Here is a 25,509-nt window from a genome sequence, read left to right as displayed (position 1 = left end):
ATTGGCAAAAGTAAAGGAGAAAAATCTCTGGACATCCAAATGATGCAGGTCATGATGAGGACACTGCAACGCCAGAGGGCTCAGCCCTCACTTCCACACTCATCTGCACTGTGGCCTTTCTACATGTTTGGATCTAGACATCCTGACATCTTTTTAAAAGCAACCCACCAAAACAGCGCTTACTGAGAAATAAGTATTTCTGAACAGATGTTTAATGCTGATGCACGCGTGAAGCACAGCTGCTCTTAATGAATATTTCTGCTATATTAAAAGAACAGCCGTAACCTAAAACCTATATGCCAAATCAGGCTCGGTTTGAACTTTCAGGATGAAAATCATCAAATCAATGCTTACTAGGTTTCTACGGGAAGCTGACCTGGATCTCAGGCAGTGCTCTGTTTGCAAACCAGTAGGTCAAACACATAAAGTTATTCACCTATTACCAAGTAATCAACTTTCTAAATTCAACATTTCAGATTATACTGGAATCAAACTTTTGATAAACCTTTTGTATTGCTAGTATTTATTTAATCATTTTGTCAATTCTGCTTTACTCTTAGTCCAGAACCCCTCAGGAGTCATAACCAAAAGCATCGAGGTGTGTTTACACAAGGAGGGCAACAGTTTTGGTTTTGTCATGAGAGGTAGGTGCCTAGAATGTTTTTCTCTGTTTTTCTCTGTTTTGCCAGTCCTTTAATACATATAGTTTTCCATTGATTTGTGTGCTCTGATTTTCTTTTCTTCCTTTCTGATTTGGGTCAGGAGGCTTCCATGAAGACTGGCGCAGATCTCGTCCTCTGGTGGTGACCAGCGTCAGGCCTGGGGGTCCAGCTGATAGGTAAGGATAAGGACACAGATATGGACAAAGATAGATGTCTACTGGAAACAGTGTTTATATAGTTAGGCTATATGCATTACAAGTGTAGCCATTCATGTTTCTTGCCTGCATTTTATGTCTTGAGAATACATGAGTGAGCTTTTCACATTACTCTACGAATGCGTGAATGCATATATCTGTACTGTGTATGTAGACGTGTCTTTCCTAATAGATGTGTTTTAATAATTTACTATTAAAACATTTGCTGTTTAGCTGGAATTTGATTTTTAGGCCTTAGAATAATGCACCTAAAATAATTTTGAAACGATTTTGTATATGTATGGCAGACTTTTTTGTTTCTTCCTCATTACCATATATTCAAGCCACTCTGTGAAACTGTGGCTTTGACACATACAGAGTATGTTATCTTCAAAGCAGAAAGGCCAACGCTCATCCTGAGGCTAATGTAACATTGCACTTTTTTCCCACATGAAAACCGCAAGCACTAAACACTGGAGTGAACATAATTCACCGTCAAAGACTTAACGGTTGTTTATCTCATTTATCCTTCATCTCACCTGGGAGGAAACATTCATGTGGAACTGCTTAATCATCTACTGTGACTGGTGCACGATTGCTTGTAAAAGCATCTTATGCTGGTTGTTTATGTTTTGTTTTTTGTTCTTTGTTTATCCATCTGTGCTTCTCCAGAGAGGGCACTATTAAGGCTGGAGACCGAGTATTGAGCATAGATGGGATGCCTCTGAGCCGGGAGAGGCATGCTGACGCTTTGACCATGTTAATGCAGAGCGGCCAGGAAGCTCTGTTCCTGATTGAGTATGACGTCTCTGTCATGGGTGAGCACACACAAACACACACACAAACAGACACACACACACACACAGGGAATATGTGGAGGCATATAGGGCAGCATTGCTCTGAGGGTAAATCATGTGGCCGTTTGGCTGTGTGGATCTGAGTGACTGTGTTGGAGACGGCCCGAGAGCACACTGGGAAAGGGGACACGATTGTTTCATGAAAATGTGTTTGTCTGTTCCTGAACAATGACTGCTAAAAAAAAAATTAAAAACGTGTTGCTTTTTTGTACCATTTTCTTTCTAGATAAAAGTTGGAGCAAAAGGGAGATATTATATTGCATGTCCCCTAATCCTTGTTGATGCTATTTAAGGAGAAAAGATGGGAAATTTTCAAAGCAGTGTATTGATTATATTGATTGTACTGATAGTATCAGTCTGTCCCAGTTATGTCCCTCTGCTATCCACAACCCCAGTACCCTTAATAATCTGTTCGCCTGCCCAAATGATATCAAATGCTGGCTGGAAATCCAGTCCTGCTTGTTTCATCTTAAAATACCAGAATTAGATCATTCCCATCCCCTACTGATTTACACAAGCTTATGCATGCTTTTATTTTTTCCCACCTTGAGTGCTGTAGCCTACTGTAATGCTCTTTATACCAACATAAGTGTGATTTCACTTCACTGACTCCAGCTGATTCTGATCTCTGCTGTCCAGATTTCAAATGCTACCAAGAAATCTGACCACATTGTTCCAGTTCTGGAACATTTACACTGACCGTTTATTCAATTCCTTATTTTTTATGTTACTGATGACTTGAAACTCTAAAGTACATCCCTTAACTCTAAAGTTAACCCTTATATGCCTGGGTGTTTATTTAGTGAATAGTGAATGGGACTCTGCTGGTTATTCTGAGGTTATTTAAGGTCTCTGCTACCAAACCAAGGTGACAGAGCCTTTGCCATTAGAACTTACTACCATTATTTCACTCTGGTATGACTTACTTTTCAATAATTTGAAGTAAACGTCATTTGCTGTTTTTATATGATGAAACCAGTCGGGGTCATTTTGACCCAAATATAAAATTGAAATAAGCTGCCCCTACCACTTCAACTGGCTCCTTTCAGTGCTGAGCAATGGCAGCTCTGCTCTAAGCCCCTCCCAAATTATGAGCTCCCTGCCGTATTGGAGGAAGCTCATTTCTGCCACTTGTATCTGTGATCTCATTCTTTCAGTCAGGAACATAGACTGACCTGTAAATTGTCAGCATAACTTTAACCTCAACTCTCTCTTCACCACACCAGACACGCACAGAGTCCACTACACTACAGACACTGCCCTAATCCATCTATCAGGACTCCAAGATGCTTAAACACATCTGTTTGGGGAAGTTCCCAACCCAGAGGGGGCAATCCATTCATTTTTTGGATGAGAAATATGGTTTCAGATGCAGAGGTGCCAACACTTTAAATCATCCCAGTGTGAGCTGGAGGTCATTGCTCAATAAAGCCAACGGAACTACATCATCTGCACAAAGCAGGCATGAGATCGTGAGACCACAGAAACATCCACCCCTTGAGTGCACCTGGAAATTCTGTCCATAAAGATTAAACTTATTGCTGCCAATATGAGCCAAGCTCTCACTATGGCTGCACAGAGTCTGAAAATCACAAAAAAATAAGTAAAGATAAGCACACACTAAAGGCTGTTATAGCACAATGTTTCCCCCATAAAATATCAAACTATTAATCATTATTAGTTATTACTTTTTGTCTTTTGTGTGTTTTAAGTAAGGTTAATAAGCACTTCTGTGATTTAGTGTTTCTATTGAGTTGGAGTGTTCATAATGACAGCTTACATAAATAAGTTGAAGCAGCAGATATCAGGATATCCTGACAAAAAATCCTGGATTCTACATTTCCCACAATGCACGTCTTTCACTCTTGGTCACATGCCACAGTTTGTAATGGGTTTTAGTTGAGTCACCTTTATTACACCAGGATTATTTTCTCAGACTTGCAAAAATGGAGCTTGTCCAAAGCCTGCGTACAGCCTGTGGTCGTGTTCATACGCTGACTTTAGTGTGTTCTCTCATGATATTGTGTCTTTAAGTGAGTTATAGTTGGACTATAATGCAATAAATGGTACACACCACCATTATTTTTAGAAGTTTGGAATTGCAGTTTTATTTTGTTAAGCTCAGTTTAAAACAATAATGGAGTTAAAAAGGAAAACAAACAACAAAAAAACACCAAACATAAGTCAGCCTGAGGACACAAAAAGAATCCAGTACAACTGATATTCTACCAAACATCCTCTTTGTTGGGTAAAAAGTAGAAAGCTACATCTCTAAGCTCAGCAACCCACTGCATGACTACAAACCTAATTATAACCTCGATTTGATCATAGTGACTAATTCTCAAGATTGCACACTCTGAACTGCTCTATGCAAAACAGGGCAGGTCACCAAGGACAGCTGACACATATTCACACATATCCTGTGTGTGGAATCTAAGGATTCAGACCTGCTGGCTCCAGATTCGACCAGCCACAGGATTCACAATTACAAGAAAAATACATTTAGGAAACGAATAAAACACTAAGATCCAGAATAGAATAGAATAGAATAGAATAATCATTTAATTGTCCCACAAGGGGAAATTTGGTTGTATCAGCAGCAAAAAAACACACATATACAAAAAAGAACAGGACACAGAACAGAAAACACAATTTTTACATATTTACATCATGGACAATAGTTACCAGAGTACAGTACAGTTGTTAAAATTAGCCTACAGATAGTGTGCAAACAGAGCAGGATACTGAAAGATGTTTAAATAGTTAAGAATATTTAGAATAATTAGAAAAGTTAGAAAAGTGCAGATTGTGTATTGTACCTGTGCATTAAGGTACACTGGTTGTGCTTTTTAAAATTCATTAAAGTTCATTATTTGAAACATTGCTTAACTTTAATTATGAGCAATAAGTGTCACAACATTTGTCCTGCAAAGAAGATGTCACTCAAGATATTTAACTTCTTCTACAGGACGGTATCTAAAATATGGGGTGTGTGAGGTTATCATCAAGACATGTGGAATAGAACTTGCCAAACAATATTAATGTCTAAATGTTAATGCCAATGTAAATTTTATTAATATTATTACAAGTTAACTCAGTGTGCTTCCCATATAAGGTAAAAGCATTAAAAAAATATGGATCTCTACAATCTCTTAAGGTAATAAAAAGAACACAATTAAACTTTACAAGGAAAAACAGAACAAAACACACAAACAGACACACTGTTATTAACCGTAAGCCTGTGACAACACAAAGATTTTGAGTCTGTTTTTGGATGTAGACACAGTTGTAATTGACCTTAGGTCAGTGGGCAACATGTTCCAGGAACTGGACCACAGCGACTGAAAGCACCCTCAGCACACTTAGATCTAATTCTGGGAACAGTTAAGAGATCTGCACCTGATGACCTGAGAGCTCTAGTTGGGTTATTTACACTGAGCAAGTCAGAGATGTAGTAAAAGGCCAAAGCATTGGGAGCTTTTATGAACTAACAGAAGGACTTTAAAGGGAAGTCTGTGTTAAACTGGCATCCGAGGAAGTGACTTCAATACTGGAGTTATATGTTCAAATGCTGTATTTTGCAAATAGAGCACTGCGGTAGTCTAACCTGCTTGATATGGATGCATTCACCAATTTCTCAGAGTCCTGGTGACCTTATTAATATGATTATAAAAACTGGGGGAAGCTTTTATCCCGTTTATAAACCTCCGCTTTTTAGAGGACAGCCAAAATCCTAGTGACTGAATGACAACAACAAAGAAAATAATGTGTGTATTTATAAAATGAACAAGTGTGCCACAGCAACTAACATCTGTAAGACTAAAAAACTAAGCACAGTGAGTTCATCCATTACTGAGTCAGGTTTTTTGTATTTCTTTAGATGCATTCATTAACTTGGTTGATATTTCTCATATCTGTCTATATGAATGGTTTCAGAGGCAGTGCAGCAAGCCTCAGGCCCTCTGCTGGTGGAGATAGTGAAAGGCCCTTCTGCCAGCCTGGGGATCAGCCTCGCCACGGCAGTCTACAGGAACAAACAAGTTATTATTATCGACAAGATAAAAGCAGCCAGTGTGGTGGAAAGGTGAAACGCACTTTTTAAACAAATGTTAGTACTGAACAGACAGCTTCCTGATAGAAAACTTCCTCACACCATCCATCTCTGTCTCACTATTGCAGGTGTGGAGCGCTGCATGTAGGTGACATCCTCCTGTCCATAGACGGGACCAGCACAGAGCACTGCTCTCTGATGGAAGCAGCACAGCTACTCGCCAGCACCTCTGACATTGTCAAACTGGAGATTCTTCCAGCCAGCCAGAGCAGACTTCCCATCAGGCCGTATGACACAGGTACATCCTGCAGGTGGCACAAAAAAAGCAGAGGAAGGCTCTTAAAGGTTATGGAGGAAAAGAGGAAATATAGGAGCCAGATTCAGTAGTGACAGAGGACGCTGTCTCGGATTAAAACAGGAGACAGGTTTTCTATGTCGGGACTGCAGTAGGTGATGGACAGTGTTTGTTTTTAATGTATAAGTGCATTAATTGCTCAGATCTCTATCAAACAAGGCCAAGAACTTAGAAGATATTGAATTTTACAAAGAGGAAAATATTGACTCTCGACATCTAAAACGGTAAAATCAGAATAAGGTTTTAAAGAAATTTCCAGCTGCCACACTTTAAGTTTCTGTGATCAAAATGATTCATCACATAGTTACTGTGGCTAAAGTCAGGCTATACTTCTTAGACATGGTTTGCACTTAGACTTCTAATGACTTTGATTAGAGCCCTGTCACTGGAACCCAGACAGGGAGATAAAGGTCAACTTTAAGGTAATGTATGAAAATGAAACTTTCTAGGCCGGCAGACACAACTATTAAGTACCAGGAAGACAGGCACCTGATAAAGAAGAGGCAAGAACTTGCTTGACAATGGCAAAAGATTGCAAATAATCTTAGTGGCTGGTAAAAAAAAATCTGTGGTAAAAAGTGGACATGTAGCAACTGTGATGTTTCTAAATACTGTTTGAAGTCTTGAGTTTGGCATTTTGGCCACTGATAAAGTTGTTTTTTAATTTTTTGTTTTTACCTTGACTCTTTGGAGGTGAGCTAAAGATAAAACTAGATAAACGTGTTATTATACCAGGTTGTAAATGTGTGTATTTCTGCTGTAAAGCTGGGCTTTTTAAAAATAGGAGTCTAAGTTAAGCAACAACTTTTAGGGTTAAAAAAAAGGAGCCAGACTAATGCCAAAACTACTCAAACAGCCACCGAGGCTTGGCTTAAAAAGCAGGCCATTCTCCATAAGACTTAGTGGATGTGGATGAGTAGTGCATCAATGCAATGCAATAAAAATGTTCAGTGCACATCAGTGCAAATGATTCACACAGAAAAATCTCAATTAAGCGACCTATCGCTTAATCACCACAGCACTGTGTGGAAATCCAGTGGATCCAGGATGAGAGTCCTCACCATATGTATTCTGTGTATTCCCGACAGCTCTAAAGAGCCTCACTGCTTCCCTGCTTACTTCCTCCATCCACTCTGAATTAGTCCGTGTGTTTGTGTGTGCATACGGCCACAATCCCTCTGGCTTTGGGTACACACTCTGCCTCTTTGCATACCAACAAGCCTCACACAAATACACACACACACCCTTTCTCTGTCACAGATCATGTTGTTGCCACGTTCTGCAGGCTTATTTCTGGGTCAGCAGCTGCAGGGACTCCTTAACATGTAACCATTGGAAGAATCACAAAGCAACAAAAGGGAAATGAGCCACAGTTATTTCACTTCTTTCTCTTCTTTTGCTTGGTCTGGTCTGCAGTGCTTTTCTTATATATATATTTTTTGGATTCTTCTAATATGTTTTGAAAATATTTAATCGTCTAAACAGAGGAAAGAATTTGGATATTTTACTTTAAAGGTACCTATGTCACACTGAAATGATTATATATTCTGCTATATTCTACATATTAGATTATGTATGTATTGCAGCTGGCTTGCGTGAGTATCGTAATAAAATGCAGAGTAAATGTAGCTTATCTTGCCACTACTAATGTTTATCACTACGGCGCAAATACATGTGACACGGATGAATACTGTTAAGGCTGAAATCCTTGAACTGTAATCAATACAGCATCTCAACTCAAATCACAGCAGGCTATCGCTTCACTATAAATTTACGGGCACATCTTATTAAATTTTAGTTCACTCATCTGGTTTTGAAGGAGGCGTTGTGGTGTTACGATAGCACGCAGCTTTTTCACAGCTTCTTCCCCCTCCAGGATAAGACGTGATTATAAGATGCAATTTGTCTAATCTGCTCCGGGGATTTAAGAAGACTGATACGGCCACTAAGAAATTAGGCGTTAATGTTTCTTTCCACCAGTGTGGAATGAAAGCACCATCTCTTGGAGAGATTCCCCTAGGTGAGCTTAATATAAGCCAGCCGAGCCAGAGCTTTTCAGCTCTTTTGATTGAGTCAGATAGAAAGTAGTTTCCTGAAAAGGGCCAGAGGTTTTCCTGCATGTATTGTTCAACCAACTTCTCAGAGTATGGCAATATCTGAAGTGCAACTGTACTCATCCATGTTTCCAGCAAATCCTCCATCTATGAGAGCAAGTTGTCAGAGATTAGACGCCTGCAAACGAAGCAGCAAAGATTACTGTCACGTGTAGCATTTTTTTTTGACACATTTAGCCGAGTTAATCTGTTTAAATAAAGTTAATTATTGAGGTGTGTGTCACACAGCAGGTCATCTGCTTTCCTTTGAATGCTTCATGAACACAGCTTGACTGACTACTCGGTGTTGCACAGGCTCTGGCGTGAGGGATAAGATGACTTTCAGCATAAACGACAAGCTTAATTTCTCAACAGAAACACCAAAAAAAGAGAGAAAAGAATTACAGCAGACCACATAGGCTGACAATCAGATGCAGAGACTGGCACTCTACATTTACACCAATCAAGCTTTCAGCTGCACTCAATCAAGGTCAAGCCACATGCTTCCACAGCTAGCGTCACTTCCTTGCCATGTCCAGCAGTAGTCCGATTTCTCTTTTTGCACCTTTGGACTTTTTTGAAAATGAATGTAGAAGAATGATCTTCAACTTGAAATCATCCCTTTGGAAGCTTGCTACTAAGAGTAAGGATTTCATTTTAGATTGTAGATTGCTTCTCATAGAGTGGCGTATTTCAAACTGATTTTCAGATGCTCAACAAAATACATTAAACCACAGGATTTAATCTAGCGTGCCATGACGAACACATTAAATATCAATTACTCTGCTCTGAATGATCCTTCCAGGCTCTGTGTGGTGTGGTATAAATTTAGACATGGGAATGAAAGTGTGATTTCATGGGCAGAATTTTTAAAAATGTGAAAAACAGAGACGCGCCGCTGCTTCATTCACTCTGTCGGTGTGTTTTCCTCCTCGCTGCTTGCAGTAAAAGTGCAGAAAAGCAACCATCATCACTGGGACCAAAGCGGCAACTACTGCCATCCCCCACATGCCAGCCACAGCAAGACATGGAGCAGCCCAAGCCACCCACACAACCAGCAGGACCACTGCAAATGTAAGTTATCACTTGTGACAGCACTGCTGCTGGCAAGACACCACAGCAGGAGCCCTTTCTTCAGCATGATTGTTAAATCTTTTTTCCAAGAGGTTTACCCCAACGCTGGTTTCTTTCTTTTGTTGCATGTTCCAATGGTGCTGCTGTGGATGATGAATTTAGAGCTTACTGTACCAGCCTTTTGATACGTGTTTCCTTTCAGCTCTGGTGAGTGGTGGCTTCTCCCCTTCCTCCACAGCCACCTCAGGCTTCAGCAGCCAGGGTAGCAACACGCTACCCTGCCCCGTCCTTCCCATCACTCCCACCAGCCCTCGGAGCTCCACCGGCAAGAGGAGGAACAGAAAGAAGGACCACAAGAGCTCATGTATAGCAAACCACCTTCTTTTTCCTCTTTCCCCTCCAAATTAAAGGCTTGGTTCAGTTCAAGTATTTTCTTATTCAAAACTGTTTTAATCAGGTTGTGCAGCTTTTTTGGTTCCAGAAGCGCAAGATATACACCTTACCAATGAATTTGGTACAACTAAGCTAGTAATTTGTTGCAGGACTCTTAGATTACAGGGAGGGGGTTGTTGATTCAGCTCTATGGTCATTTGGGGGCAGCTGTTTGCTGTAAAGTGTCAAAATGAGTGTTTTGTTATTTGAGTGAACTGAGCTTTTAATATGCAAGCCACCTTTTTACTGTTTCACCCTGTTTGTGTGTGTGAACAGATTTGACTGATCGCTGACGTAAGCATGACTGACGTAAACTCTGATTAAGTGACTCATTCCCTTCCCATTCCCATGTCATCTCTGTGGGCGCACGTCTTTTCCCCTTAACCTCCTCCCTGTCTCCCACAATCCCTTTCTTGCACCATTTATCTGCCAGTTCTCTGCTGATGTCTGCCTCTGATGTGTCCCCTCCCTCCCTCCTCCTCCCGCAGTATCTTTGGCATCGAGCTCTGTCGGCCCGGGGGGGCAGGTTTTTCATGTGGAAACGAGCGAGGTCATCCTGAGGGGGGATCCACTCACAGGTTTTGGGATCCAGCTGCAGGGAGGTGTCTTTGCCACAGAAACCCTATCCGCTCCCCCGGTCATCCGCTTTATTGAGCCCGACAGCCCAGCTGAGAGGTAACGCAATGAGACGCCTAACAAGTAAACACACATCATGTAGGCAGTCACCTTGAACTAGAGTGCCTTACTGTTAATTATTCACAATGACCTGCCATCTGTGGGGGGAAGAAACCCTGATATCTAGATGACGAAGTTTAAAATCACCCCTGAATTCTCCTATTCAATTTCTATACAGGATGCGTTGAGATTTTATATACTTGCCATCACTGACAGGATCAACAACAACTATATGAATAGTTGGCAAACACCAAAAGCTGAGGCACAGGTTTCCATGGTCAATCAGCTCCTGTACTTTTGTCCATATAGTGTAATTTATAAGACAGATATTTGAGTTTTGAGCATCTTTTTGGCAATGTTTGAAGTTACCAACAAGGTCATGTTGGAAGTATTACATGTCAGATTAAGTTTACACATTTTTGGTTGGTTTGTTGGTTTTTGTGTGAGATGCTCTGTTTTGGAGATATTGCTGCATACATTTCGCCCTTCCCTTGAATATAAAGGTAGTAACTGATAATTCCTGTGGTACTCTATCAGCAGCTCAGCAGCAATGTCTATTTCCAGAAGTCAAACCCACTCAGTGAAAAATCCCATAAATCTCCACTCAAAAAAAGAGGCGTGTGGCCGGCCAAGATTACAGCGCTGCTGAGGGTTCAACCATTAATATTTACATTACATTACAGCTGTGTCACTAAATAGCTGCCTATATAGTGGCCACTGTATATTCTACTTTATAGTGGATTGGCACCATAACAAAATGCCACACTACTAAGCATTTTTGTTTCTTAAAATAGGAAAAGCCACTTGGTGTAATAGGTTTTTAATATTAAAATGAGTGCACGGTCAACACTGATCTGCCCCATTTTAAATGCAGCAGCCGTGTCCAAAAGTGTGGGATGGTGCACAGCAAGGCAAGTGCCGTCTAGTTCTATTATATGCAACAGAAGAGAAACATCACTACAGCTGATGGATAAAAGCTTTACAGACCAGGGGAGAAATGTGTAAATTGGATTTTGGGCTGAACATTCCCTTTTAATTATGAAATATCAGTACTCTGTGTTCTGTATTGACCAAGACTCTGTGTTGCAGTCTAATTAACACGCAGCTCAGATGTGGCCAACTTGTAGTAGGCCTATCTATTGTTGTTGTGGTGCAAGATTAATGATGGTGTCTGCTGGCGGTGCAGGGCTGCCTCCCCTGGGTGTTGTAACATGATTAGTCCAGCAGCAGTTGGACAGGAGTGACTCAAGTACAGCATCTGACTGTGATGCTGTTGTCTCAACCTCCCCACAAGGTTAATGAGCAGCGGTGGTTAGTGAATTAATATTAGCTGACAGGGCCTCTGCGTTTGAACTCACGATTTAAATGTTATTTTTTTTCTTTTTTTTTCTCCTTCATAAATTTTTGCGTGCGGAGGTAATTTTAAAGTTCACAAAAGGGCAGTTTTGGGAATGTGTTCATGTCGAGCCTCGGGCCTGCATTTCATGTTATGAATGGCATTTTAAACATTCACACTATTTGACATGTGGTGTTAAAGTACATGACACAGTGTGGCTCATCAGAGTTTCAAACATGCCTTGCTTATGTTAAAAGCATGCTTCAGATTGCTTTAGATTTTGGATGCTTTAGATTTTGGTGTGCGTGGTGATGTGTTTGGGATTCATTGTTACCTCCACTCAGTGATTATAAATGAGACATGGTAAAAATGATACCCGATGAATATAAACTTGAATCAATATCTGTAATAATTTTCTAAGACAATAAAACAAAGATTTTAACTTTTATTTATATTTTTTAAGCTGCTTTTTGAAAGAGACCACCAAGTCTACTGATTTCAGGCTCAGAGATCCTGCGTCTGGAGGCAAAAACTCTTCTTTATGTCTCAACCATATATGCTTCACAGCCAGCATGCTGTGATCACATGACCTCAGGCACCTCCTGGGGATGTATGATTGGTGCTTCTCCATGCAGAGTTCTAAAAGTAAAAACCAGAATATTAAAGTGAACACTGACATTAAGGGGGATCCGCTGGACCTGAATTAGGAGACTTGGTTATAAGCCTCGCATGAGCCTTCTGAACAACCTGCTGAAATGACACATTTTAAGACAAACAATGATTTGATGAGTGTGACACAATGGAGCTCAACATGGCAACAGATTTAAAGTGATTTAAAAACGGGAGCAAACCTGAAACTGAATGTGAGCATCCAGAGTGAAGGCTAAGTCAAAGGTTACCCAAAGGTTAGGTTTCACATAGGTTTGGCAAATATGGCAACAGGACCTAGATTGCCCGTGACCTTTGGGACAAATCTGACAGGGCCAGAAACAGACTTGTGTTTTTCCCTTCATTGAGTTGAAGGAAATTGTCAGCCATGTCTAAGCAACATCTGCAGATTTGTCCTGTTTAAAATAATGTTAGCTCCTGTTTCCCCCTGGAAATAAAAAAACAAACAAACAAAAAAAACAAAAAAAAAAAAAACATTGTCATAAAGGGAGGATTTATTTCAGGATGGTTGTATTAGTTTGAACTAAAAAGCTGATATTTTGTCATTTGTTCTCAGGTTTCTCTGGTTTTAAAAAAAACAAACAAAACTATCACACTCTTAAGAACACAACACACTTTTTTTTTCTTACTTCATTTAAAAAAAAATTCAAATGGTTATGGGCAGAAAGCAAATTAAAACCTGTTCTTTTCATATTTGTTTATTTTTCTGCGTGAAGGTGTGGGCTGCTGCAGGTTGGTGACAGATTGTTGTTCATTAATGGGATCCCAACTGAAGATGGCACTTTGGAGGAAGCTCATCAGCTGCTCAGAGACTCTGCTCTGGCTAACAAGGTCACACTGGAGATTGAGTTTGATGTTGCAGGTATTGCACAGGAACAGTAACTTCATATTGTGAAATCGTATAAGCTTTTCCATTTTCCCCTTTAACGTTGTTCTAAATCTCAATCAGAGTCTGTGGTTCCCAGCAGCGGCACCTTCCATGTTAAACTCCCCAAACGGCGAGGGATGGAGCTGGGCATCACCATCAGTGGTGGGTTTGTTGAATGCGAGACACCCAGAAGGGGGCAGTGTTGCTCAAAATGTTTGCATATTGAAAATCTCCCGTGAATCAATGTTCTGTGATCCATAAAAAGGAGAGAGGAAAAAAGGCATGAAGCTCATACCTCATTACCTCTGAATAATACTGGCCTGTACCAACAGTCATCATTACCCTGTCTACTCTGACCATCTTTAAACAAAAAAAGACACAAGCAGGAAGCCAACATTGACAGGGCAACAAAACGAAAAGGAAACTAAGAGATTTAAGTGCTTAGTTAGTTAAACTAGTTTAATCTTCATATCTTGCTGCCTGAAATGTCAAAAAATGTATTCTGTTTTAACAGCGAGTAAAAAACCTGGCAAGCCCCTCATCATCTCTGACATCAGAAAAGGAAGCATTGCGCACAGGTATGTGCTGTCATCATGCTTGGCTCATAATGTTGAATGTTTTATTAGTCCAGCTTTTTCAGGGCTGAGTCATACTGATTTTTTATTTTATTTTTAATAGAAGTCAAACTTCTAAAACTTCTCAACACTTCAGGGTGATCTAGGTTTTCTGGGGTTAGGTGGGATCTATCCACTATATAACAAAAGCCTAATTGGATTGAGGTATAAAAACTGGATCAGTAGGCCACAGCAACTTCATTTCAGAAGGGCTCAGTGTTGAGTAGGCTGAGGGTGAGGTTACGGTCACCCCCAAGGATCCCACTGAGACATGAAGCTAATAGGATTCTGACAGTGAGTCAGGAGGAGTGGCTGGTCCCAGTTTAATAGTTGTGATCCTCTTGCTCTTGGGTCCTGCAGAACAGGCACTCTGGAGCCCGGAGACCGGCTGCTGGCCATTGACTCGGTGCGTCTGGAGAACTGCACAATGGAAGACGCGATGCATGTCTTGGAACAAGCAGAAGATATGGTCAAACTTCGAATCCAGAAAGATGAGGACAACATTGGTACACGAACCATTTAAAATACATTACACTGTCGGAGATTAAACCAGATTATTCCATTAGTTGTTTGGTTTGATGGGGGTCCTGGTTTGATGTCAGATATTTGTCAGTTGGTCCCCCTCTAAACCTCTCGGGTGGTTTCATTTAATTAAAAAAAAATTAAGTGCTCCAGTTTATAAGAAAGTGAACCTTAAGAATAAAGGTCTCGACCCACTGTGTGAACCAGCGCATGACCACAGAGACTAACTGTTCTTTACATAACTGACCCTTATCTAGATCGGGAGACTCTTTGGTGCATGCAGCCAACCTCTCAAAGATTTGGGGTCACTTTGAAATGTCATTGCTTTGAAATGAAAAGCAGTTTGTTTCTGTTATCTGTGACAATAATATTGACCACACAGGAAATGACAATGAGTCTTGTCAGCAGTGAAGAGGTGACTCAGTGAAGATTATGGCCTTCAAGGCATGCAAAAAGGATTTAAAAAAGAAAGAAAGAAAAGAAGCCATTTGTCATTCTCCGCCAGTTATCTTAATCTTTTTACTTTATTGGCCTGTGTCAACATTTCTCTCAAACTCATGTTCCACATTTTCATGGATCATTAGTTGTCGCTCATGAAATACTGGATCGGTTTTATGCTAGATTTATAAAAGCAAACAAACATAAAAATGTGGTTTCATTTCATGAACAACAATTGAGTGACCTCAAACTTTTCTGTGGTGCATTTCTGAAAAAAAGAAGGTCGTGTCTCACATACCCAGAGCCCGTGCTGGCTGACTGGTTCTTATACTGGAAAAGTTCCAGTTCTAATATTGTACGGTTTAATTTTTAATGTGAATACTTCCTATTATCAGTCATTCTTTGATAATTTTTTTTTAACAATTTATTGTGAGTCTTCATATCTTGAGTGTACGTTATCCTCTGTCCTTGCATGCTGTAGATGAGTTGGAAATGTCAGGCTCCATAATCTACACAGTTGAGTTGAAGAGATATAACGGACCACTCGGCATAACCATTTCTGGCACAGAGGAGCCCTTTGATCCCATCGTCATTTCTGGCCTCACCAAGAAAGGCCTGGCTGAGAGGTGAGTGAAGGGCAGGGTGTGACATGTGGAGCTGCGGGGGGGGGGGGGTTCAAGGTAGTAGTACAAGAAAGTGGCGCTGCATTGACCTTAAGCCAGGTCATCTCTTGAGTTGCCTCTTTCTTTCTTCTTTTTTTTTTCTTTCCTAATAAATGAGACAGTAAACAATGGCTGGCTAGTTTTTTCCCCTGTAACAAGATGCCTCTTTGTTTCTGTCTGGGTCAGCATGCTGGCAGCCTGACAGCTCTCCTGGCCTTCTCTGTTGGTACTGTCTGGTAGATCTCTGCTTCATCTGCTCTTCTAAATCTGCAGGACTGGAGCCATCCATATAGGGGACCGAGTCCTAGCCATCAATGGTGTCAGCCTGAAAGGAAAGCCACTGAGTGAGGCCATTCATCTCCTGCAGATGGCCGGGGAGTCAGTCACCCTCAAGATCAAGAAACAAGCTGATCGTATATATTTTTTCATTTGTTTTTCATTGTTGGGGGAAGAGAATGAACCAAATTTTACTTTAATCATTTTATGGATCTGAGAAAGTCACTCTGAGTAAAGCAAATTCTTTTCAAATCGTTAGAAAACACCTTGTTGGCAAAGGAATTAAGAAATGAGGGACACAAAAGGCAGAAACTGCTTCTGCTGTGGAAGTGTTGCAGTGTTTTATTCAGGTGGTGTGAAAAAGTGCACATCTTGTTTCATGCCAACTCACTGTCCATTCCCAGAGTCTGACGGCCGGCGGCCTTTAGAAAGAGAAGCTGCGTTTTTGAGCGACACAGAAGATGACCTGACAGACTCCCAGAAGACCAGTAAACACTCAGAGCTCTACTCTGCCACTGTACCCAGTATAGACTCTGCCATGAGCTCCTGGGATAGCTCGGGGTTTGATGCAGGCTACAGTAGCCAAGGTGAAATCTAATGTTCACGAGCAGTCTTCAGATAAACTATATTCTCCTGCACATCTAATGAGATTTTTTTGTTCTTCATTTAGGGACATATCTTCACAAAGGATCCGATATACTGCTCAACCCAAATGAGTGGAGGCGCACAAAGCACAGGAGCCAAACCACTTCCAGTTCTGCAGGCCTAGTCCACCACACCTCATTGTATGATGGGAGATTCACAGAGGATGAGTGGGACAAGATACCTGGGTAAGTGCAGAGGCCCTGAGGTCCATCCCAGCCATTTAGTTTGGTGAAAACTTAGCTTTCCAGAAAGCAAGATCATGCTACCACCAAATCTCAGGTTTATAATACCTTTTAACAAGTCTGTATGAAATCTTACCAATTTGAATTTGTCAATGTTGGGATACTGTGTTTACTCCACTTATGAGCAATCAAGCATTTCTTTAAATGTGATTCGAACTGCACACCTAGAGAGGGGATTCATTCTCAGTTTATATTCTGTGCATTTTTGTTTTTCTTACTCTATGGTTTTACACACCACATATTAAGTCAGATGCCAGGGTTGTTCCCCTGTACAGACAGGTCTGGAAAGCTTCAGTAAATAATTCCTATATTGCGACTGGCTGAACTAATCAAATGTTAGATTACGTGACGATGTCTGAGGGCGGGTGATGCTGGTGCAGTTGAACAGGGACAGCATTAAACACTGTATTAGCAAATAAAATTTAAAAATCAGTATTTTTAACTGGATGAATCTGTCAGGACTGGCTTTGTGTGTGCAGTTTGTCAGGTTGCAGCTCAAATATCCTTTATTCAATAACATGGACAACACCCAAACCCACCTCATCTGTCAAACATGTGCAGTTGTTTTTGCTGTTGTGCCTGCGTGGTCACACCTTGGTGGCTTCTTGTTTCCAACATCTTTGTCAGTTTAGCTTTAAGTGGTTTTCTTAATTCAATAATATGTTGTATAAGCAAACTCTCCTGTGATGTTTCCTTTCCCTGATCGTTAAGGTCACTGACAAAAGTGCATTCTGAATTATTGTCATTTTGTGTTGTATGCCTTCATGTTTTTGTGCTTTTTCCAAACTGTCCTTTTCTCTTCTTTCTCAGGTATTCTCTCTCTCATCTGCTTTACTAACTGCCCACAAGCTCTTTGGTGTTTCACATGTGTACATCTTTTTCTGTCACCCCTGTCCATATACAAAAAAAAAAAACGTTTCCTCAGAAAAACATCCAAAGAGCCCAAGGATCAGCCTTATCTGTCTCGTCACACTACTTCTTCTTTTTTTCTTTTTCCCCTGAACTTTTATGTCATGTGCTTTAGATTTCCTGCTTTTTTGGGGGGTGACGTCACTTTGTGAATTTGAAGTCTTTATCTTAATCTAATGGACTCCTGCGGCTTTTGAGCTGTTACAAGAGAAAGATTTTACATTAAACCCTCACTGTGGTCCTGAGAGATTCTCAGAAGGACTCTTCAGCTTTGCAGCCCAAAAAAACCTGCATTTCCCATGCTGCCTTTGTATGCAGCACCAACATCCAGACTGCAGGACTGCTCTCATGCTTTGGTTCCTGCATTGTCATAGATTTGTCAGCCCCCCTCGTTGCCATGGCACCCTGAACCAGGAAGACAGCTTCTGGTCCCAGGCTCTGCAGGACCTCGAGACCTGCGGCCAGTCGGAGATTCTCAGGGAGCTGGAGGTAGGCCCGCCTGTTATCTCCATCCCCCTTCTGTTTCGGTTTCCTCTCTAGCTTTGTCCTACTTGTGTGCTCTCAGACTTGGGTTGGCCTAAATGAACATGCCAGATGAAGCATTATGATAACCATCATCGCTATAATCTGTTATTAAATCTGACAAGGCAAGCTGGGCACCTGCTGCCATGCTGACTGCAGAAGGCTTTTGCACAATGCCTTGGCCTCTAATCTATGTGTGTGAATCTAAATGAAAGTCTTTCTTCCTTTTAAATAATTTATTTTTTAAAACAAAAATGCTCTAACGATCCCTCTCTTGTCTTTCAGGCATCCATGACGGGTAGCGCTCTTAGTCTGTACCTAGATGAGACCAAAACAAATGAAGACTCAGTGTTTCCCTCTGAAATAAGTCCAATCAAGAGGGAAGGAAGCCATGGAGAAACTATAAACAAAAGCAAACTGAACATGTCAACTGGAGCCGGAGATGTTTCATCCAGGGTCAAAGGCGACAACTCTGAAAATTTGCTCCCTACAGCTCTGGCACTGCACAAGGTGAAAAAAAGGGTCACAAAATAATTATTTCATTTGAAGAAAAAAAAAAGTTATTCTTAAAGCTGTACAGTAATTACAGGTTGTGTGTGTGTGTGTGTGTGTGTGTGTGTGTGTGTGTGTGTGTGTGTCTCATGGTGTTGTCATTGTCGTTTTGGTCCCAGCCTTTCTTGTCCCCATAGAAAGTTTTGACACTTGTTGTTGCCATCATATTAAAAATTTGCTAATTTTCGTGAAATTGTAAAATGTTTAAACATTAGAAATGTTTTGTATCCTCTGCTGTGAATAAAATACAGGTTTGTGAGGTTTGCAAATCATTGCATTCTGCTTTTATTTGCATTTCGCACAGCATCCCAAAATTTGGGAGTTTGGGTTGTATGTGAGAGATCAGCTAGTCTAACTTTGGATATCTCATCACACGTTCTGGTACATGAGACAATTTTTCACAAAAATCAAAGTTTAAATACAGTATCTCAAAGACTTTGCATTTACAAAATAAATACCTACATTGGTATCTTGCATGTACCTTATTTGCAGGTTCTAAACTTGAGCTGTAGTAATACACCTGCAAGTGCACGTACACTTGATGAACACGGCACAAACAGCATGTTCTGTAGGAATCGTGATGTAATGTGTGTTTCTCTTTTACGTGACTTACACTACCCTGAACAAAGAGGTAACTAACCAGTCGGCACTTGCTGTTGAGACAAATTTATGTGATGCATTACTCGAGCATCTGTGAAACTTGTGACTACACGCCCACTGAAAAGTCTGTTTGGCGTCATCTGTGCATCGCACCATGACTGGGAGTAATAGAGGGCATCAGTCCCGCAGTGTGGAAATTAACAATATTTTTAGTTGACACAACCTATACGCTATCATGGGAAAAATCACCAAGTACCAGCTTAAGCCTGCTTTATTTCGTTATGGTTAAAGCTGCCGACCTTGTTTTAGAGAACATGGAAATTGAGAAACAAAGAGGCATGTGGCTGTGGGCATTGTAATTATTTAGTCTTTACACAGGGAGTGGACACAATAAAAGACACAATGTACAGTCCAGAGCCAGATCAGCTGTTTAACCTAGTTTCCATTCTTAAGCTACTGCCGAGTGTCCGGTTGCTTAGTTTAGCATTATGTACAAACAGAAAATGATCTCATCTAACTCTTTGAAAGGCAGTGCCTAATGCCAAGTACCAAAATATCTTGCAAAACGTTTTCCAGAGAAGTGATCACCAAGAAACCATAGCTTTTCCGTGTTTCATTCAGACACTCTTTACTTTGATGTTTCCCTTTTCAAGAAAATGTTTAATGTCAAAGTCGCCCTATGACTCAACCGTCAATGTCAGACCTGAGTTCTTTGGGTGGTGGTGGGGGGGTCGTTACCTCTGCTTCACCTAAAGGCATACAAATATTTTTGTAGTGTTTTATTTTTCTTCACAAAAAGCTATAGCTGGAGTACATCTTTCAAAGCCAATGAGGAAAAAGGTTCCAAATGCTGAAGAATGTTTTATCTATAACTGCAATTTGCCCTCTGTTTATAGGTGACTATAAGAAAAGATCGTGAAAGCCGTGACTTTGGTTTCAGTGTGTCAGACGGGCTGCTGGAAAAGGGTGTCTACGTGAATATGATCCGGCCTGATGGCCCAGCTGACCAAGCGGGGTTGAAACCTTTTGACCGCATTCTTCAGGTACTGTTTGCCTTTAAAACAAAAAACAAACAAAAAAGTTTCACATGCTGGAAAATGCATTTGTTTTTTGGGGTTTTGCAGCAAGTTGGGTGAGAACACTGAGACATTTCATTTACACTCACCAGCTGCGTTGTTAGATACACCTTGATTATTCAGTCCTGCACCCCTCTCTGCAACTTCTCTCTTCCAGTGATGCCCCCAAAACCCTCCATAGTGACCATGTCTGCTCCCAGACCATCAAAAAATAAACCAAAAATCTGCAAATAATGTTTTAAGCATAAAAATTCACAAACGACAAATTCACAGCAAGGTGAATATGCTTAAGTGAATCACTGTCGAATCAAAGCACAGGCCACAGAGGAGTGGCAGCAATTTTTCACTCCAGCTTATTGACTAGCCAAAGACACACAGTCATAATTCATCTGAAAGCATCACTCTTGGGATTAGAAACATGACGTGGCATTATGCATAATGGACCTTCCATGTGTATGGACATGTGCAGGTATATATGTATGTATATGTATACATATGCATATTTAGTGTGTGTGTGTGTGTGTGTGTGTGTGTGTGTGTGTGTGTGTGTGTGTGTGTGTGTGTGTGTGTGTGTGTACATGTCTATACATAGGAATAGTAGTGGTACAATAGTTATGTCAAGCTATATAGTTTGTCTTGCATATTTCCAACCATATCCATAATCACATACTGTGTATGCTACCATTGTATATAGTGTATTATCTTACTTTTTTTCATTGATTGTACTTATTTGTATTTTTGTATTTCCTTCTGATATCTGTACCTGAGCTGAGGTGACGCAAAAATTTCCCCGTTGTGGGATCAATAAAGTCTTATCTTATCTTATCTTACCTTGACCTCCAGTAACACTGTGAGGAATCCTTAAGTTGTTTTTGATGAGGATATGCTGTTCAAGGCTAATATTTTAAAAAAGAAAAAAAAAGAGGGGGTGGGGGGAGCTTGTCTTCATATTAAATTCAGAATTAAACTTATAATCTTTCTCCACAAATGCAAGGTCACAAATACTCCCATTTTATCCTAAAGATCTCCTAGTGTTATGTCACAGCAATGGAGTGCTTATAGTTGCTGGAGTATTTAAAGTAGAATGGGAGGCAGAGCCTTCAGCTTTCAGGCCTCTCTTCTGTGGAACCAGCTCCCAGTTTGGATTTGGGAAACAGGGAAACCACTTTACTTTAAACATTAGGGGTGGATGAGGTCACCCTGAAACCTACCTCAGTTACACTGCAAAAGACTTAGGCTCCTAAGGGCTTCCCACTGAGTGTTTCCTCTTTACTCTGTTACTACTGTTTATACACCACTTTGCATTTCATCATTAGTTGTTTTTATTAAATAATAGCTCTCGTCCACAGTATTTTTTTTTTTTTTATCTCATCTCCCGCCCCTCATCCCCAACCAGTTACAGCAGATGGCTGTCCTACCCTGAACCTGGTTCTGCCAGAGGTTTCTTCCTGTTAAAACAAAGTTGCTGTTGTTGTTTTTTTGTTTTGTTTTTTTAAATTGTTGGGGTCTCCTCCCTACTATTGCATGGTCTTTATTTTAAAATGTAGAATTAATGTCTAATCTGTGCAACACTTGACTGAAATATTACCAATAGTCATAGAGGAAGAGCACACAACCTATTTGTGCGCTTAATCAGCTCCAAGATTTTTTATTTTTTATTTTTCCTCCCCTCTCCTTCCTTCATCCACTGTAAACCCCAGTGGAGATGGTGCAATGGAATCAATGGTTTCTGAGATACTCAAGCCACCCCATCAGGTTCAAAGTCATTTAAATCCCCTTTCTTACCTGTTCTGATACTCTGTTTGAGCTTCAGTAGATTATCTTGGGCTTTAGGGGTATCTGGGGCTTTAGGTTTGTATTTACTTTTTGTGTAGAAGTAAAAACCTACTTGGAAATGGTTGCTAAAATGAGACTGTCACTTCTAGGAATGTAAAATTAAAGTAAATGAAATTCTTTCCATTAAAGCACAAAACCTCGGCTCCTAAGGGCTCTCTAATGCCAAATGACTCTTTCAGGGAAAAGAAGTGTGTACTGAATAGTAAAAGAACTGGTTGTCATTTCCCAGGTGAACCGTGTAAGGACCAGGGACTTGGACTGTTGTCTAACTGTGCCCTTAATTATGGAGGTCGGAGACAGCCTGGAATTGGTCATTAGCAGGAATCCACTGGCAGCAACAGACGCGGAGCTGCCAAACGACTGTGACGACCCCTCGAACTCACTGTTCTGCTTCCCCAACCACAGGAACAACATAGTTGCCCTCTGACCACAAAGAGAGATTCTAACTCTGCAGTGTAGGGGACCTCTCTTAAATACACGCACACACATACACACACACACCACGTGGTTAAGCCTGTCACATTGTACCTCTCAGACACACCTTCACACTCATTTTCAGCACGCAGTGCGCATCCACAGACTCGACCACTTTCTTCCCCTGAAAGCATCGCTCTCTGTCTCACAAAGTCACAAGTGCATGTGTTCACAATTGCCAGTTTTAGTCACTGTGTTCACATGATGCAGTTCAGGGGAGGCTCTGGCTTAAGGGCAGACTCCCCCACCCATTCCACCTCCACAGGCAAAGCCACATGCAGGCTTATATAACAGGGGAGTCATAGTGTCTGACGGAGCCAGGATGTCAAATACACAAGCCTCGGCTCTAGAGAGGCTCGAATGCTCAAAGCATTCACTGCACAAGTTACCTTTTTCTTTAATAGGTTTTCTCATTCAAGGACCAAAAACCTAGCTCTATTTTTCATTTACACATTTGCAAATAGAAGCCCCAAATGCAGTATTTCATGTGCATGTAAAACAGTCATACAGAGACACAAGGGTGCGAGTAGGCTTGAGATTCTAGGAATGTTGCACCTATTTGAGTTATTTCACCCATGACTTGGCTCACTGCCCTCGTTTCCAGTCTCTACTCCACACTGCCTGCCCTAGAGATGGGACAGTGCCTCCAAATAGACAGAATGCTGTCTGATACTTGTGAGTATCATTAGCCACATTTTAAATTCCCTTATATGTTAATGTCACAAATTCATAGAAAGGCACTTAATTCTTAGTTTTTAGTCATTTCATTGCTTCCGAATCACCCTAGATATCATGCTTTTTTTTTTTTTCTTTCTTTTTTTTTTGTTGACAGATTTTCAGTTTCACAACATTTGCATTTTTCTTTTTTATTTGTGGCACCACATTTGCACCATTCCACTTTTAAGAGTTCCTATGTTCACATTTTTCACGTTACTGTATGACTTTGCATGTGGCGTTGCACCAGAATGACTTGGGCACTGATGCTTCCTCAAGTGAATTACACCTTTTCCAAAAAGGAGGATGAAAAGTGTTTCATTCATCTCACTCAGCTGGCTATCAGGTTATTTTTCTCTGAAGTTCCTACCAATATGTGTAAGCATGTTAAGCATGCATATGACTTGTTCGGTGAGTAGGTCACTCCATAATAAGTATTGGAGTGTTCTCAGTTTCCTTCAGCAGGATCATGAGCGCTTATCAACATGACACTGTTTTTATAAAAGCCTCTGTGAAGGAAATGTGACCTGCTGATTAAGCAGACTGCCTGGAAACAAGCATTTGTTTCATTTGGTGTGTTTGGCTCATGTGAACGTGTTTTGAGTTGGTCTGTAGGTTTCTCATAACGGGAAATTGCATCTGAGTCATCTGTGAGGCTGTAACCTCTTAATTTAAATTAAATGTCATATTTTTACAGTGGCCTATTTTTAAGGTTTTACAGTAATTTATGCGTTGCCCCTTTTATTATAGCGTAAAATGTCATGTATGCAGTGCTTTATTTTTACTGACATGCACATCGCATGGTGTCTTGATGTAAGCTGTGATGCTGAATGTGATTTTTTTTTTTCTTTCTTTTTTTTAAACATCTACATCCTCCCCGAATATGTCAGGTATCATTTCATAAGAACTTGAAAAATGTATTGGATATTTTATTTTTGTTATTTAATTTATTAAGTAAGAAATGTATTTCTTTTTATGACAATAAAGTTATGAGATTACAGTTGACTGATTTCTGGTTTGTGGTCGTTAATTTGGTTGTCCCCGTGTGTTTGCATTAAAGCAATGAGTTACCATGACCTGGTTAACACTTGTACTTCAAGATGATTCAGGTTAATTCCTTGACACAGTGGGGACAACAATAAAATGATTGAGAAAATCCAAGTCTCTCCTGATGTTGCCCTTACTGCTAAATTACAAATATTGGAATGCTAACCATGAGTTCAGATGTTGAACATGGAAAACTTGTGTTACTGTATTATCAATCGTTTACATCCATATTTAATTTATGTAAAAGATGCAGTTTCTCAATCCAGAAGCTAACATAGTGTCTTAAACTTGCATTCTTTTTAATGGCCACTAGGGGCTAATAGCAAAAAGGGTTCTCATCCTATCGAGGGTTTGCAGACATGTGACCACTATGTAATGTTAACTTACTGATGTGTATTACTGAGTATTGTTATGGTTGTAGGTTGAATGAAATTGACAGACCACAAATGGAGCCGGTTTGCCTTAAAAGTTAGCACTGTGCCTCCATGATTCAGCCAACATGTTTCAAAAGGCGAAGTTCCATTTGCAGTTACGACCCCTAGGCTAGTTAGCATGTATTTGCAGATAAACATTGGCAACTGTGGCAAAGGTTTTAATCGGTTAGCAACTGGAAGATTTTTGGTGAAGTACCTTCTTTTCAACCAATTTCATCCAACAAGAGCCACCAACTTCCAGGACCCACTGCCAGCCAGTCAGGGAATACACATGTTTCCCGAGCATCCAGTGGTTGCATCACTTCCAAGATGGTGGACAATTCTTGAGTAATACGAAAGACGTCAAATGAGAGACCTCAAGAGAAGTCCTATAGAAATCCAATGTTTGATTATATCACTTAAGAAAAAAAAAAAAAAAAATCTCAAACATACTCTGTTTGAGAAGAGAGGATTATCTGGAGTATACAAACCACCTGTGATTGACAAGTATCACTTGTGACGGTCACGGCTACACCAATTGTTGAATTGCCAATTAATCTAACAAGCACATCTTAGGACTGTGGGAGGAAGCCATGGAACACGAAGGGAACCACGCAGGCTTCACACTGGCAGCCGGATTCAAACCCAGGACCCCCTTGCTGTGAGGCAATAGTGTTAAGCACTGGGCCAAACCTGGGCCA

The 25,509-nt window shown here is 40.6% G+C and overlaps 1 protein-coding gene across 7 annotated transcripts in view; it reads left to right on the top strand.

Moving 5' to 3' along the window:
* The window catches only part of LOC134618001 (glutamate receptor-interacting protein 2-like), a 32,636-nt gene extending 8,336 nt beyond the window's left edge, over positions 1–24,300 (top strand). For 4 of the 7 annotated variants that reach the window (XM_063463139.1, XM_063463138.1, XM_063463141.1 and 1 more), the window contains exons 5-24: positions 561–644; positions 763–838; positions 1,529–1,674; positions 5,650–5,797; positions 5,893–6,062; positions 9,158–9,286; positions 9,489–9,650; positions 10,207–10,393; positions 13,115–13,260; positions 13,348–13,428; positions 13,781–13,844; positions 14,241–14,386; positions 15,322–15,466; positions 15,776–15,915; positions 16,183–16,365; positions 16,449–16,608; positions 17,949–18,063; positions 18,382–18,606; positions 20,145–20,291; positions 22,390–24,300. In XM_063463139.1, the coding sequence (XP_063319209.1) occupies positions 561–644; positions 763–838; positions 1,529–1,674; positions 5,650–5,797; positions 5,893–6,062; positions 9,158–9,286; positions 9,489–9,650; positions 10,207–10,393; positions 13,115–13,260; positions 13,348–13,428; positions 13,781–13,844; positions 14,241–14,386; positions 15,322–15,466; positions 15,776–15,915; positions 16,183–16,365; positions 16,449–16,608; positions 17,949–18,063; positions 18,382–18,606; positions 20,145–20,291; positions 22,390–22,587 (2,852 nt within the window). In that variant the 3' untranslated portion in view covers positions 22,588–24,300. The other 3 variants (XM_063463142.1, XM_063463143.1, XM_063463144.1) reach the window with 3 other exon arrangements.
* Positions 24,301–25,509: the final 1,209 nt, after the last annotated feature.

Source organism: Pelmatolapia mariae, linkage group LG20 (genome assembly GCF_036321145.2).
Source record: "Pelmatolapia mariae isolate MD_Pm_ZW linkage group LG20, Pm_UMD_F_2, whole genome shotgun sequence".
NCBI classification, from domain to species: Eukaryota; Metazoa; Chordata; class Actinopteri; order Cichliformes; family Cichlidae; genus Pelmatolapia; species Pelmatolapia mariae.
Note: the sequence above shows the minus strand (reverse complement) of the source record. Positions and strands in the feature narration are given on the sequence as shown.